At 44.2% G+C, this 14239-nt stretch overlaps 1 protein-coding gene across 1 annotated transcript in view; it reads right to left on the bottom strand.

Annotated features, from left to right (window-relative positions):
- PDZRN4 (PDZ domain containing ring finger 4) overlaps positions 1–13480 on the bottom strand; it is a 243905-nt gene extending 230425 nt beyond the window's left edge. The window contains exons 1-3 of the mRNA XM_042815916.1: positions 12887–13480; positions 10668–10754; positions 6790–6894 (exon numbers count right to left, since the gene is read on the bottom strand). Of these exons, the coding sequence (XP_042671850.1) occupies positions 6790–6894; positions 10668–10754; positions 12887–13480 (786 nt within the window). The remainder of the gene's footprint in view (positions 1–6789; positions 6895–10667; positions 10755–12886) is intronic.
- Between the last annotated feature and the right edge of the window lie 759 nt (positions 13481–14239).

Here is a 14239-nt window from a genome sequence, read left to right as displayed (position 1 = left end):
CCCAGTTGCACGTAAAACTGCATTGCTCCTGCTGCTGGGTGAGATAATAGCATCAGATGTCAGCTGTTCAGAACAGCTTACCTTAATGTTTAAAAAAGATTGAAAAATATATACATGGGAAGTAAGAGAAAGATAGCATCTAGTAAAGACAAGCCTAAACAGAGCACCTAGGAAAACACCAAGTTTAAACTTGCCAATTATCTGACACATAAGCCATCAAGGGTGGGATCAGACACTTTATGAAGGAGATGGGTGTGATCAGGCCTCCACACAATGCCTAGGGATCTATGGTGCGTGAATGCAGTACCCACCAAGATCCCATAAATGGTGTTACATTAGTCAGCTGTTCCACAGGTTAACCAGAATGCTTCCTACCTACAGCACAGATGACTTGTCAGTTTGGCTACTGCCTCTCTCTGCAGACACAATACAGTTACCACAGCTTTGCCCATGGAAGCACATATGTATGATTACATCCCACAGTTCAGTTAATCACTGTTCCATATCCCTCTCACTTCTCTGCAGACACTTGAAAGCAGAAATATCACACTGGAGACAGAGGATTATACACATTTCTGTGTATAATCTCTCAAAGTCTTTATTAACTGCTGAGTATCTGATCACAAAACCTTGAGTCATTAATCACCATTATCCTATTAACACATAGCTCCCTACTTTTTAGTCACTGTTTTATTTGGTGTTTCCCTTTTCTTTAGGATAGAAATTATTTTCTGAAGTTTTATTTAGATCTGGAAGAGAACATGAAATGTGAAAATATATATATTTCAGTAATTTATTCTCTAACATATTTCACCACAAAAATACAGACTTCTTAGTTCACATGCAAACATAAGTCTCGCTCTCTTTTTAAAAACACAGGCAATAAATAGCAAGGAACACAACCTGGTTTCCTAAACACAGTATTTGCATTTTAGTTCAACAAATAGATAGGAGCACAGGCACCTCCAAAGGCCTATAGTAATTCCAGTCTGGTTTAGGCTACTGATATTAAGAACTTGGGCAATGAAGTACAAAATTCAAACATTCTAGATTTTCTCTACTTGTCAACCACTAGTACAGATGGTACACTGAAAACTAAGTTTCTCCATCACAATCCAGCTTGCACAACCTTCTAAAAGTGTAACGTTAGCAGCTGTAGCCTCTTTGCATATTACACAGCAGACAGAGAAAACCGTGGGCAGGGGGAAACCCTGACATCTGATATTCGCACACTCATAAACCAATTTATTTCATTTTTAGCAAGATGCCTTAACTAGAGGACATCCTGGCTAACATCATTTCCTATCCTCCCCTCCCAAATAGAGGATAGCGTGAATCCAAAAAAGCAAGTATCAAGGACATGCCATACAAGCCATAAACTTGGCATCATACAAGACAGAGGCAGACCCTCATTTACTGAGGCAGGCCTAGAGAGGGGCAGAGCCAGTATTCCAGATACAGCTCCCTGTAGAACAAACATCTACCTCATACCAGTTTATCATTGGATAACAAATGCCTGCTAGCGCATAACTCAGCTTGTAGGGTTGGGTGGTGACTGGGCACGTACAGGATGGACTTGCACTAATAACAAGGGTAATTACCTGGGTATTTCCATCCAGCCCTTTGCAGGCAGGGAAGAACCCACCACCCAGATTTCTCACTTCTTCAAGAAGTGCTCTAAACTTTTAGTTAAGTCAAAAACGTCAGTGGAGTAAGTAATACGTATTCAAATGAAGTTATGTACTATCTGGCCACACCTGACTTCTTTTAAGCACTGTCAGGCAGCTGAATGAATTCAGGTGACCAAAAATCTCTGTTTCAACAGGTGAGGGAGAGATGAAAAGAGGCTACAGGCATTTCTGAGCTTTGATATATTGATTTGTTTTGCAAGAGATCTTTCAGACTAATTAGTGGCATCTAATGAATATAAGTGCCAGACATAAATGTGTTAAGGATTTAAGAGAACTTAATATACCTAAGGCCACTTTGGCATATTTAGACATTGAAACTCAGTAAAATTATCTGTGCTATGTATCCCTCAGCTACCATCCAGATCTTGCTGGTCATCATGTGCAGCTCTCGTTCAAAGCCATTCCCAATCTATTATCTGTGATCCCAGCAAGCTCACAACTTCTACAGAAATCTGACAGTGGAGATTCCTTGCAAAACAAACATGGCTAGTATCAAAGATTTTGCTTGAGCAACGTAGTGAGTGTAATGACAGAAACATGCAGAAGATAAAACATCATGAGGCTGACACACAGCACAGTCAGCAGTCTGGCAATAGTTAAAAAGTTTCTGTGTAGGCGCTTTGCAGATGTAAGCTACTTTTGCCAGGATAAGCCTCAAGACTTGATCTTTATTGAAACTGTCTTTGCTGACATGAGCTTGAAAGCCATTGAGTGCGTACTTTCCAAAAAAAAAAGTGAGAAGAACAAAGGGAAACATGGAATAAGAGATGAAGCCTAATTTATTATACACTTATGGAGCTCAGGCTGTATAAACAAAATAAAGTCATAGTACATATGCATCTGTCTCATTTTTAAAAAAGACTTAAAATCCCAGACTAAATATTTTTTTCCTCTCTTTTCCATCATGACTGTTTCTCAGTCAAGGATTTAATAAGAATCAACTACTTAAAATGCAAAAGGTCCAATATTCAAATATTTCAATATTTGAGAATAACATAACAGAAGCGTTTGCCTCTGCACAAGCAATCGAAAAGAAATACCTTGAGTGTTTCAGATGATGATGCACTTATAGTTCCCCATATGAATCGTTTGGTCTTCAGCCTAAGCTTCTGTTAGATGCCCTTGAGGTTTTTCACTGTCGTTTTGGTACTTGGAAAACTTAGGACAGAAAGTTCAGTCATGGCTATACAGCTTTGTCTCCTATGCAGTGTGAATTAGAGTCATGCTATTTTTTTCAAATTCATGACAATACTGTTTTTTAATTTTTGTTTGTTTGTTTGTTTCTCTGTTTGTTTTCAAATGAAGGAATTCCATCTGGATTGCAGATTCTTTATTTGTCATGTATTTTTTATGTAGCACTGAAGCAAAAAGTTGAAATATCAGCAATTTTGCAAGGCACTGTGACTTGCACAATAAAAGAGGACTTGAGAAAATCAGTCACTGCTCTTTCTAAAGCTGGGCTCAAGACCAGAAACAGTTTCTATAAAATTTAATGTTATAGAAAAAAGCACCAAGTATGAAGAACCAGCCCTGAATAGAAGCTTTCACATGGCTGTGAGGTCCCCAAGGAAATCATCACTCGGTGCCTGCATTTTTCTGATGCTCTTCCAAAGGCATTAACTAGAGACTACCCACAGGACATCAGTGTGCGTGGAGCTCTTGCCAAGTGGTGCCATTCTTATGTAAAGGTGAACCGACTGACTGCAAAGTGAGACAGTAAGATTTTCCTCCATACAGAGCCTATTTCAGCATTACTGGTCTGAACTATAAACATATATAATAAAAGCATCAGGTAAAACACTTCTGTATCAGCAATATTGCCAAGAATCATAACTGCCTTTTACTGCCTTGAGAAGGCTATCAACATCAGCAAAGATGAGCAGTGAACTTCTTCAGTAGGAAAGATTTGCATGAAGTGAGGTAGAGATGAAATGATGCACAGTATAACTGTGATCCAGGAGAGAGAAGAGCACTTATTTATTTCCTCCCAGCAGCCACCAGGTCTCTTTGAACCAGCACCAACTAATGGACAATCCCACGCATGGCTTGCTGCCTCTCCCCTTCCCTCCTCTTGGCACTCATAGGCAGGGCAGAAACTAAAAGGACAAAGAAGTCCTAAAGCGAGGTCCTTCAGCATTACACCACTGCTCATAACTGATGCTTTCATGCTGAGAGCCACAGATACCAATGCTGCATCATGCTTTAAGAGACTTTTTTTTATAGCATGCAATCAGGATTTTGTCCTGGAACACAGGCTGTGCCATATAGAAAGCTAGATTTTTTGAATAAGAACTTTTGAAAGCAGCAGAAGACCTTGACAGCTGGCTTGATGAACAAATAACAATCATTTGTTATGTGCAATGAAGATCCTGAAAGAAAACATCGCTCAAGTGCTGCTGGTGTACCTCCCTGTCGCAGGTCAACTTCAACAAGCAAGTCTCTTCTGATGGAGGAGTTAACCTTGAATAAAGTGGGAAACCTGCATTTGGGCCTGAAATCCTCTGTCCCTCAGAAGAGCAGAAGAAACAATCAGTGAATGTTCTGTGATAGTACTCTGTGAAGTGCTGCAGCCTCTGACATGGGGTACCTGGAGCTCACCCTGCCACCCTCATCCACCACAACCCTGCCAACCCTGTCCTCAAGCCTCCAGCCCAGCTCTCAGGCACTCCAGTACAAAATATCCTCACCTGAGAGCAAAGCCCACACAAACATCAACATTTCTCAGATAAATGCAAAGAGACTCTACTGCCTGCATTCTGGGCAAACTGATCTGCAAAACCTCCATGAGTTCAGTTCATGTGTATGGCATTTCTACAATTACTACAAACACCTCAAGGAAGAAATCTGCTTTCTCGCCTTGGCACCTTTTCAAATAACAATTCTTTGGCTCACAAGTCCAACTGCCAGTGCCACAGCACTGTGAAATCCATTTGCTGCACTAGGTTACCCACAAGACAGTAGGCTGAAACATGCACAACTCACTCTTGTCAACCACGTGCAGTTAACATTTGTTAAACATCTGATAAAGCACTGAAACAAATTGCCTTCTTTATTTAGCAACACACTCTGAGAACAGATTTTCTCCTGATTTAATGGGATAGGTCTGTCCATTATCCCATTAGCTATGCATTGCTAGAAACCCCCAGGGCATCAAACTGCCAGGCGACTGACTGAAGATATCAAAAGCTCTTCCAACAACATCAGCTCCTTCTGCTCTTGATTACTGAAAAAAGGTCTCGCAAAATATCACTCATTAGATCACATCTTCAGATGAGCAATACTTTTCACCCAAGCTGACGCACATTTTGTCTCACCAAAACTCAAATTCTGTGTGTCTGCCAACATTTTTGAAACAGTTACACCACCTGACTTATTTCCTCACAGCTTTCTTACTGGTTCTTCACAACAACAGCAGCACATCTAGCAGGGCAACCTGGTGCAGGAAGACATGAATGGCTACATATGGAACAGGAAAAATTCAATCTTTTGACTCCAGCTGCTTCTTCTGGCCTAGATCTAACATGGAGGAATAGTTACTGGTTTGCATTTCAACAGAAAGTCTTAATGTTACCTTTTCGCTTTCTCTTCTTATTTTAGTTTAACAAATTATGAAGCAGTACGTTGTTTACTAAAATGTTTGGCCTAACACTGGACATTTTTAAACGTCTGCTTAAATGTAAAAATTTATACACAAAGATGCTGTATATTAATATGGTGAAAATGATGACCCATTCAGATCTATATGAATATTTTGTAGTGACATTTTGAGAAATTACCTCAAGTGTAATAAATGCTGATTTGTGAATTTATTCTTCCTTCCCCTAAAACCACTCAATTTTGTCTTTAAAACCCAGGAACTATAAAGAACAGTAAAATAAGGAAGAAAATGTTGAACGGATACATAAAACTAGATCTGTTTCTAGAAGTGAAACAGCAGTGTCAGAAAAAAGCAGAATTTTCAAGCATGGGGCTGTTAATAAGAACAGGATGCCAAGTTTTTCCATATCTTGGGCAGATAGGAGTTAGGTTGCAAGTTCAGTTGTGCTCAGCCAACTGGATATCCACTAGAGGTGCATTTATCTGCCAGTTAAGGGCATGAGCTTTCTTTTTCCAAGAAAATGTAATAATTTGGTTTCACGCACTGCTCCAAGCTCCAAAATTAAGATCAATGCCAGCACTCAAACAGTCTTGGCTTCTGTTTCTAGTCCTTAAGAGTGAAATAATAGAAAACAACAGCACTCTATATTTGCCTCCCAGTCTACTGCTTTGCATACCTTTGTTTGAAACACTGTCCAACTGGCAAGTTCACACAACGCTTCTAAGCCTCCTTTAAACCCAGGGCTAAAGCAACGTATCCTAAACAAACCTAGCAACTACTGTTACACACTGTCACCCAGGGAGTTGTATTTAGAGACTAGATGTGAAATGCATGTTTGACAGCACTGTATAGAATCTATTCTGGTCACTACTTGAAACTATTTTGTCAACACCTTTCACAAGGCTAATTATGGTTCCACATGTAATCATTACAGCAGCCCTTCTTTTCAAACTGAGGGTTTTTTTTTTGTTTTTGTTTTTAAATGGCAATTATTCTTCTTTTATGGAGAAAAAAAAAAAAAAAAAAAAAGAGGAGTAGACTTCAACATTTCCATTCTAGCATAATATACAACAGGGGATCATCCATATTGGTCTTGGTGAGAACCACAGATGATCCATCTGCTCTGACTTGTTGTCACAGCACTAATAACCCCTGCACAGAGCAAACTCCATCATCAATCTCCATAGAGTCATTTAGACTATTTTCCTCAAGTTAACAAAGAAATGCAAAATGCCTGCTATTTCAGTCTAGACACCTTTGACTCACTTGAATTAGCTTAATCCTGAGATCAATGCATATATTAGTTGTGAAGACTCAGTATGAATTTTTCTAGCATCTGGAAAATGTTTGAGCAGTTCAGTGTATAATAATCACATTTTGATACAGCGAAAGAACAAAACCACAGCATACCCAGCATAAAAACCATCAAATCCTTGATTAATCTTATAACAAACTAATCCACCAGGTTGGTTGGGTTTTTTTTGTTTGTTTTTGTCTTACCTCAATAATCTTGTCATGAATTTGTAAGCCTTCTGCTTTGTCTGCAGGTCCATTTTCCAAAATTTTTGACACATAAATTCCCTCAGCAGATTCCTCCTGATTGTTCTGTGCCAGGCAATAAGAAAGTTGGGAAAGGACCAGATTAGTACAAGAAATGAGACGTGCTAAAACCAACACCAGCAAACAACACAAATCCACCTGAAATATGCAGCTGACTTTTCTACCTGAGAATTAAAATCCTTGGGATTTTTTTTTTAAATTTGCTTAGCACAAAATAGTCATTAATCAAAAGGACAGAATTAATGAACTGTTCCAGTATTTTTAATAAGATTGTCCATTTACTTCTGGTTATTTTGGTCTAAATGGGACACAGGGTGCAGTGGTAATCAAATACAAGCGAAAAGATTTAATGCAGACCTCAGACATCTCAGCAGAAAGCAACTGCTGTGTAACAGCAAAGAGGAAGATATTCATAAAAAAGGGATGCACGAGTGTTTCTCTCAGCAAGGAAAGTGAGCCTGCAGCACCGCAGCTTGTAAACATTTTACAGCATTTGGAAATAAGCCCCAAGGAACAAAGTGACATTAGTTAACTGGCATGTAACAGTGAGGGATTTGGTGGAATTGGTTAACCTCATAAATCCTATTCACGTGGAGGATTGAGAATTTGCTCAGCTATGGGCAAAAAAAGAACCCACGTCCAGTTGATCTGTACACATTCCTAAGTACAACTCACATGATGATCAAATTTAAAGCAGAGAAGTTATTTACTACAGCTGAAATACACCTGATGTTGTTGCACAGCCTGAAATTACTTCATTTCTTTGCACAGTGGTTTAAAATAGTTTTTTCAAGTATCATTTTAAATCTATATTAATATAGGAATAATTCCAAGAGGACACTGCAGAAGTACTTTTAAGTATTCATGCAAATAATAAATGTGTTAGCAAGAAGTAAAGGAATTTTCTTCCAAATCATACTTTATAATTTATACTATGGAAATCAGTTGATATGATGTTTATTTTCCCTCTATTTCTGGTAAATCCTTAACCAACAGTGTGACTCATAGGTGTATCATTAAGAAAATGATAAATCCATTATAAAATATGGATCCACTATAAGATATGCTTCAGAGCATGTGGCAGCTGTCCCATGCAGACTTAACCCAAGAAGATTTCAGGCTAACAACTATTTGTTCAACACAGTCAGGTCACACCATGATCTCATACAGTCCTATTTTGTTGCTGTTGTTGCAGACACTCATGGGTGTCAGGTAAGGTGCAAAAGTGAAATTTATGAATGGCTTCAGAAATGTTTTGGAACGGCTAACAGACAGACCATGAAAGCAGTGAGAAATAATGAAATTCCAAGAAAAGAAATATAATAGCCATTAACCAAAATGCGCAAAGAATTTGGTCTGTTTCTTTCTTAAGAAAACAAAAGACTAGATTGCAGTAACTTCATCCACATAAAATTTCGTATTTTTCACAAGAAATTGTACTCCCCTTTTAGAGACTATGTATGACTCAGTAAGAAAAGGGGTATTTTTTGCTTGTAGTCCCCATTGGTCGCACATGCTGCTATCTTTAAGTCCTATCAAGAGAACACTCCACAAGGCATGCAGAGCTTCAGCACCTGATCGCACAGCTCAGAGGCCATGAAGCACGGGGAGCTGTGGGGACCATTGGTTTATCTGCCCCTGATCAGAGTCCCCAGGCTGCAGCACACATCTGCATCCAGCGTGGCTCAGCCAAGGCATCCTCAGAGAGGAGGGAGGCCATTCTCGGCCAGCCAGAGTGAGGGCCTGGGACAAAAACGGGATCAAAGTAGCTTAGGGTCTCCAGAATAATGAATCACCACCCACCACACTCATGTGATGTTGGACCTTTCCTGACAAAATAAGACAAGCTTGTGGTGGGTTATTCTCTTTCCTATCATCTTGCCTTCCAGGTAAAAGGCAAACAGTGGGAAAGCCTGCAGTGAAATCAAATGAAACACAGCAAGTGGAAAGTACCAAGTAACCAAGTGGCACCTGTTTTCAACAAGAAAAAATCTGCATTGTGCATGTAAAACACAAATTAAAAAGTACATTCCAACCTACATGAGTGGTGCAGTGACATGTTTGTTCTGCTCTTCCTCTGCTCAAGCCAACGTTTCACACAAGGGCACATTTCCTCTTAACAACTTAAACATAAAATTTGCCTTCATGAACTCTTTTTGACTTGTTACTAAAGAATTCCTGATTCTGTTTTAGGGTTTTGAGCAGTTTTTTGCTTTCATTATTTAAGCCTCCTTGACCTTTTCTTCCCATTATTTCCTCTGGCTCCAACCGTGCTGAGTCAGAGCCCACACTGACATCCAGGCCCTACTAATCAAATGTGTGTGGTACTCACACTTATCACAGTGAGAGCCGAACAGAACTTCTGAAGTCAGTATCAAAGACTCAGAAAACCCTGAGACCTAGTTCAGCTCCATGACCTTCTCTGCCTTGCTATCAGTGTTAGTTAAAGGCAGATCACGACCATTTCCTTCCTTCCAGTCAGCCATTTTCTCCAGAACAGTGCTGTGAACCTCCCCAAGCTTCCAGAATATCCACAATAACTCACGAAGCTAACAGTTGGTATGTGAATTCTTCAGAGGAACTCGGTTGACATCTGAAGCTGAACACTGCGCTCTCTTCTCCCTGCAAAGGCCCTGCAGTTTTCCCTCAGCTGAAAATAGCAGAAGTCACACTGCAGTCTCAAAGATTGTGTGGACTTTCATAATGCTATATTGAAAATATGAATATGATCCAAGTGCGCCTGTTTTATCTTACAGTGCCTGTTGTCTCACCCTTACATTAAGGAATCTAAGAAACTCACTTTGAATTTCCTTCTAACACACGTTTGATAACTGTGCTTCCCCACAAGAAACAGCATTTCTGAAGTGCGGACAGTGAACTTGCTAAGCTAATGGGAACAGACTCTTTGGCACCACTAAATATAGCTTGAGAGCAGAAGATTGCCAAACTGCTATAGAGGGTCCCATTCCCCTCCCCAGTAATAGCAGCAGGTTAAAGTTCTCCTGCTTAACAAGAACCTGATCAGTGCATAATTATCACCAAGCCTTTTTAATCAACTATTAATTTTCCAGTTTAACAGGTTACTTTACCCTTCATACGTAATGACAGCCCTGATTAATGCTTTTGGAAGGACGAAGTTAAAAAGAAAAAAAACAACAAAAAAACAACCAACCATGCATATTCTTATGCATATTCAGAGGGAGAAGGGGATAGTAATTCCTATTCAGATTCTACAGTCTTTAATGAACCTTCCAAACCTAGACTGATGATTTGTGAAACCAGATTTACTTAAGATACCAGATCAATGAAAACTGTATTTCAGTTCACAAAGGAAAAAAAAAAACAAACCTGAAAGCAGACATGTGAGAGCAGGACATGTGCTCAAAGTATTTAAGCAGCAGAATCAAATTTTCATTTCTTCTTTAAATGAGGGAAAAAAAAAAAAAAAAAAAGCAAGCAGTTTCCAAAAATTCCAGTGGCTTAATCCTGCAACAATTACTCTTGTAAGTAGTCCCAGAGATTTCCATTGAACAGCTTCCATGAATACATATTACTCACGTGGGAACTGAGTGTAGATCAGCCTCAAGTTTGAAAGCAAGAACAATGGGAACACCTTTCCTGAAAGTGAGAATAATCCAATTCTCACAAGACTGTCTTCAAAGCAGTGAATCTAATTATACCTGATAATACGCAGTACTTATATCTATGAAGTTCATTCCACACCTACTGTCATTGAAAGCAACTCTTTTATGACTAACAATGCACATAATAACAGAAAATATGGTCCAAAAGTAACCTACAATTACTTTTCTCATTACCTGATTGGGTCGTCCTCCTATAATATTGAATCCCAAAGTATCATTTTCTCTGTGCAGCATGATGGTTAAAGGTTTGGGCTCTCCTGTCTAAGAAGAAAAAGGTGAAATACCGTTATAGAATATTGTCTGAAGAAGAACATCTTAAATGATTAATGTAAAAAGACTTTTAGCTGGACAATATGTAAGATAGAGCCCAAAGACAAATCAGGCTGGGAAGAAAGAACAAAAGACTGGAAAAAAAGCAAAGGGAAGTACACATCCCACTGCAATGTAACAGGAAGCCAAGCACCTGACAGCACCTTACCTCCTGAATGGAGGAGGTGCAGGCGTTTGGTGGGAGGAGTACTTAGCACCACTGAAATAAGTCAGTGCTCCGAATCAGAAGTCACCAAAAACTCCTGCATGTGTTGGTGTTTCAGACATTAAATATACAGATTCAAATCCTACACGTGATACTAATCAGATCCAAAAGTCATATTAGTACAGTTCTGTTGCAGCTTTCAGGAAAAAAAAAAAAAACAAAAAACAAAAAACACAGAGAAGAAAGCCCAACTCTTCAACCCCTCAAAGAATCCAAAACCATTTCTGCCAAAAAAAAAAGTTGCTTTTTCTAAGCAATTAAAACCAGTGATGGAATCAAACTTAAAAAACAAAAAAGGGAAGGAAGCAGCTTATTTTCTGTTGCTCACATAGGATGACAGCTACGTTTCAGGAGCCATATTCTTCACACCAATCTGCACTCACCCAGCACAGTCAGGTGTTGGCGTTTGCCTGTCCCTTTGACTGAGCTGACTGACACAGCTGTGACACCTACGTAACTTATACCTGTCCAAACACTCAAAACACAACACTGAACGCTGAAGCCTGCGTTTCATCCACTGTCACAGCGAAACGTTTGATTGCAGCACGACAGATTTGATGTTAATGAAGTACATCTCTACTTCATCTCCAGTTCTCCCAGACGCTGCCGCAGCTCCCGGCCGGCAGTGCCCAGCAGCCCCTACCGGCAGCGCCGGGCACGGCGGGCGCTCAGCTCCGCTGGGAGCAAACCCACTGCTCTCACCAGCCCACACCTCCGTGCCAAATCCTCCCTTAATAATTCCCATCTCGCTTCTCCTCTCTACAGTCGCTGCCGTGCTCGGGCGCCCTGCACGCCGCTTTCTGTCCCCCACACGGCCGCAGCACAGCTGCCGGGAGAGGAAGCAGCTGTACGAATGCACTCGCAGTGACCCGCAGAGCGTGGGCTGGCTACCCCGGGGAAATTTGAAAAACAATTTTTTTTTTTTTAAGGGAAAAAGTATTCCAGTCTCCAGACACAACGTCTCTCAGTGTCAGCTAGCCGTGCTCCTGGGCACAGAGGTGTCCTGCAGACGTCCCCATTGCCGTAGCGATACACACCATCACTTCAGGAGTGGCTCTGGCTGCTCAGACCCTTCCCACTTCGGATTTTGCTTCCTAAGGGTGCCTGAAGATCTGGCTAAAGATCCATTATAGCACTCCTTGCCACGGCTGCAACCGAGAGCCCACAGCTCACATCTACCACAAGCCCCCGCAGCCTGCCGGGCTCTCCCCTCAGCCCCGAGGCAGCAGGTGCCCACCCGAGCACTGAGTGCCACCTGACTGACAGCCGGCAAGGCACTGAGCTGCTCTCCGCTACAAGCACCATCAATCGTTATCCCGCTTTCCCAAACAGAAGAGATTTCGCTATCCTTTCACAATCATTTCCAAAGTTTACCACGATTTTACGTTCCAGCTTTCTAAGCAACTCCTTGGCTGCAGGAGCAGAAGCCTCAAACCAGCCGGGTGCCCGGCCAGCCCCAGCTGGAGCCAGCTGAGCGGCAGCCAGGGCCCTGCAAGAAGGGGATGCTGCGGCCTGAGGCGGTTCCAGGTGAGCCCCGTGCCCGCAAGCTGCCAACTCAGCAGGGAGCCCTTCCTCCCTCCCCTCTCCTCTCTCGCCCGGCCCCGGCTCTGCTACTAACACCGCTCCCGGGCTTCGGCCACCGACGGTAGGGGAGAAATGCGCGGCCCCGAGGTGACGAGAGAGAGATAGCGCTGACTGGGTGCGGGGATAGGACACGGCCTGTGTCCCGACGCAGACTCGGGGGGCTGCGTGTCCTCAGGGTTGGCAGTGACACCTCGCTCACAGACCGTCCCGCAGCGGGGCGCACCCTGGGAGCAGCAGCGCCGCCGTGGAGGAGCCGGCGGGTATCCGCACTCACCTTGCAGCGCTGGCTGCCCGTCAGGTCGCGGGTGATGCTGCTGATGTGGCTCATGTACTGCCCGAACTTGGCCTGGTAGCGCAGCGCCGTCAGCTGCACCTCGCTCTGCAGCGCCGAGAGCTGCGCCAACAGCGACTTCTCTCTCCTGCTCCAGCGCAGGGCCTCCCTCTTCATCTCCGGCCCCGGCACTGGACCTCCGCCGCCCCGCCGCTCCCGCTGACACCGCTGCCCTCCGCCTTCCGCCCGGCCCGCGGGCAGCGCATCCCGCGGCGGCCCGTAGCGGCACGCGGCGAGGTGGGCGGGCAGCTCCCGGAGCCGCACGACGCGGCCGCAGCCCCGCGGGCTGTAGTCGCACCTGACCTCCAGCTTCTGGACGAGGCTGCGCAGGGGCAGCACGGGGCGCAGCTCGGCAGCGGCGAGCGGCCGGCAGCGCAGCGGGCAGCGCCGGCGCCGCGCCGCCCAGGGCAGCAGGCAGCCGGCGCAGAAGACGTGCCCGCACGGCGTGGACAGCGGCTCTTCCAGCACCCGCCCGCACAGCTTGCACTGCAGCTCCGCCGCCACCGGCGCCGCGAAGCGCGCGGGGTCGAAGCCCATTACGCCCGGGGACCTCGAAACTTTCGGCGGCGGCGCGGCCCCGGCGGCGCTGGAGCCGCTCCCGGCGGGCGGGAGGCGGCGAGGGGTGGGCGGAAGAGCGGGGCCGGCCGGGGGAGGCAGCGGCAGCGCCGGGCTCAACTTCCCGCGGCTCCCCCCTCTCCTCCGCGCCCTCCCGCATTAACTCCCTCTCGCCGGCGCTACCGCCCCACGCCCAGCCCCGGCACCTCCTCCGCCCTCCCGGGGCATCCCGGCTGGCGGGGTAGAAACCGCGGCGGGGCGAAGGAGGGACGGAGGGAGGGACGGCGCGCGGAAAGCCGCCGCGCCCCGGCTGCCGCCCCGGACCGACCCGACCCGCCCCGCGGCCCCCCGAGCGCAGACGCCGTGCTGCGGTTCCCGAGGGTCGCCTAAGGTTGGGCTGGGGTAACCGGACTGTGAGGAACGAGGCGTTGAGGCTCTTCTACCCTCAGTGTTACCCTGGCTCGTTTCTCTCGTTTCTCTTTTGTGCTCCTGTTTCGGGATGCATAGGAGAGCACGGAAAGCAAAAGTCTCCGGTACAAATGCTCTCTTTGTTGTCGCACCGTAAATAGATAACGATACAGCCAGGATAACAGAATTGCTTGTTGAGCTCCCTTAAACAACAACGTATGTGCAAACAACACTCCTTTCAAGAAAAACTTAAAAGACGGCAAAATCTGGAAACGCGCGGTTAGGATCAATAGCCGGTCTGGATTCTAGCCCTTCATTGCTGTACAACCCACA

The sequence above is a fragment of the Centrocercus urophasianus genome, unplaced genomic scaffold (genome assembly GCF_019232065.1).
Source record: "Centrocercus urophasianus isolate 14NV4802_14NV808 unplaced genomic scaffold, USGS_Curo_1.0 seq_15, whole genome shotgun sequence".
Classification (NCBI taxonomy): Eukaryota; Metazoa; Chordata; class Aves; order Galliformes; family Phasianidae; genus Centrocercus; species Centrocercus urophasianus.
This window is presented reverse-complemented; position numbering and strand designations above follow the sequence as displayed.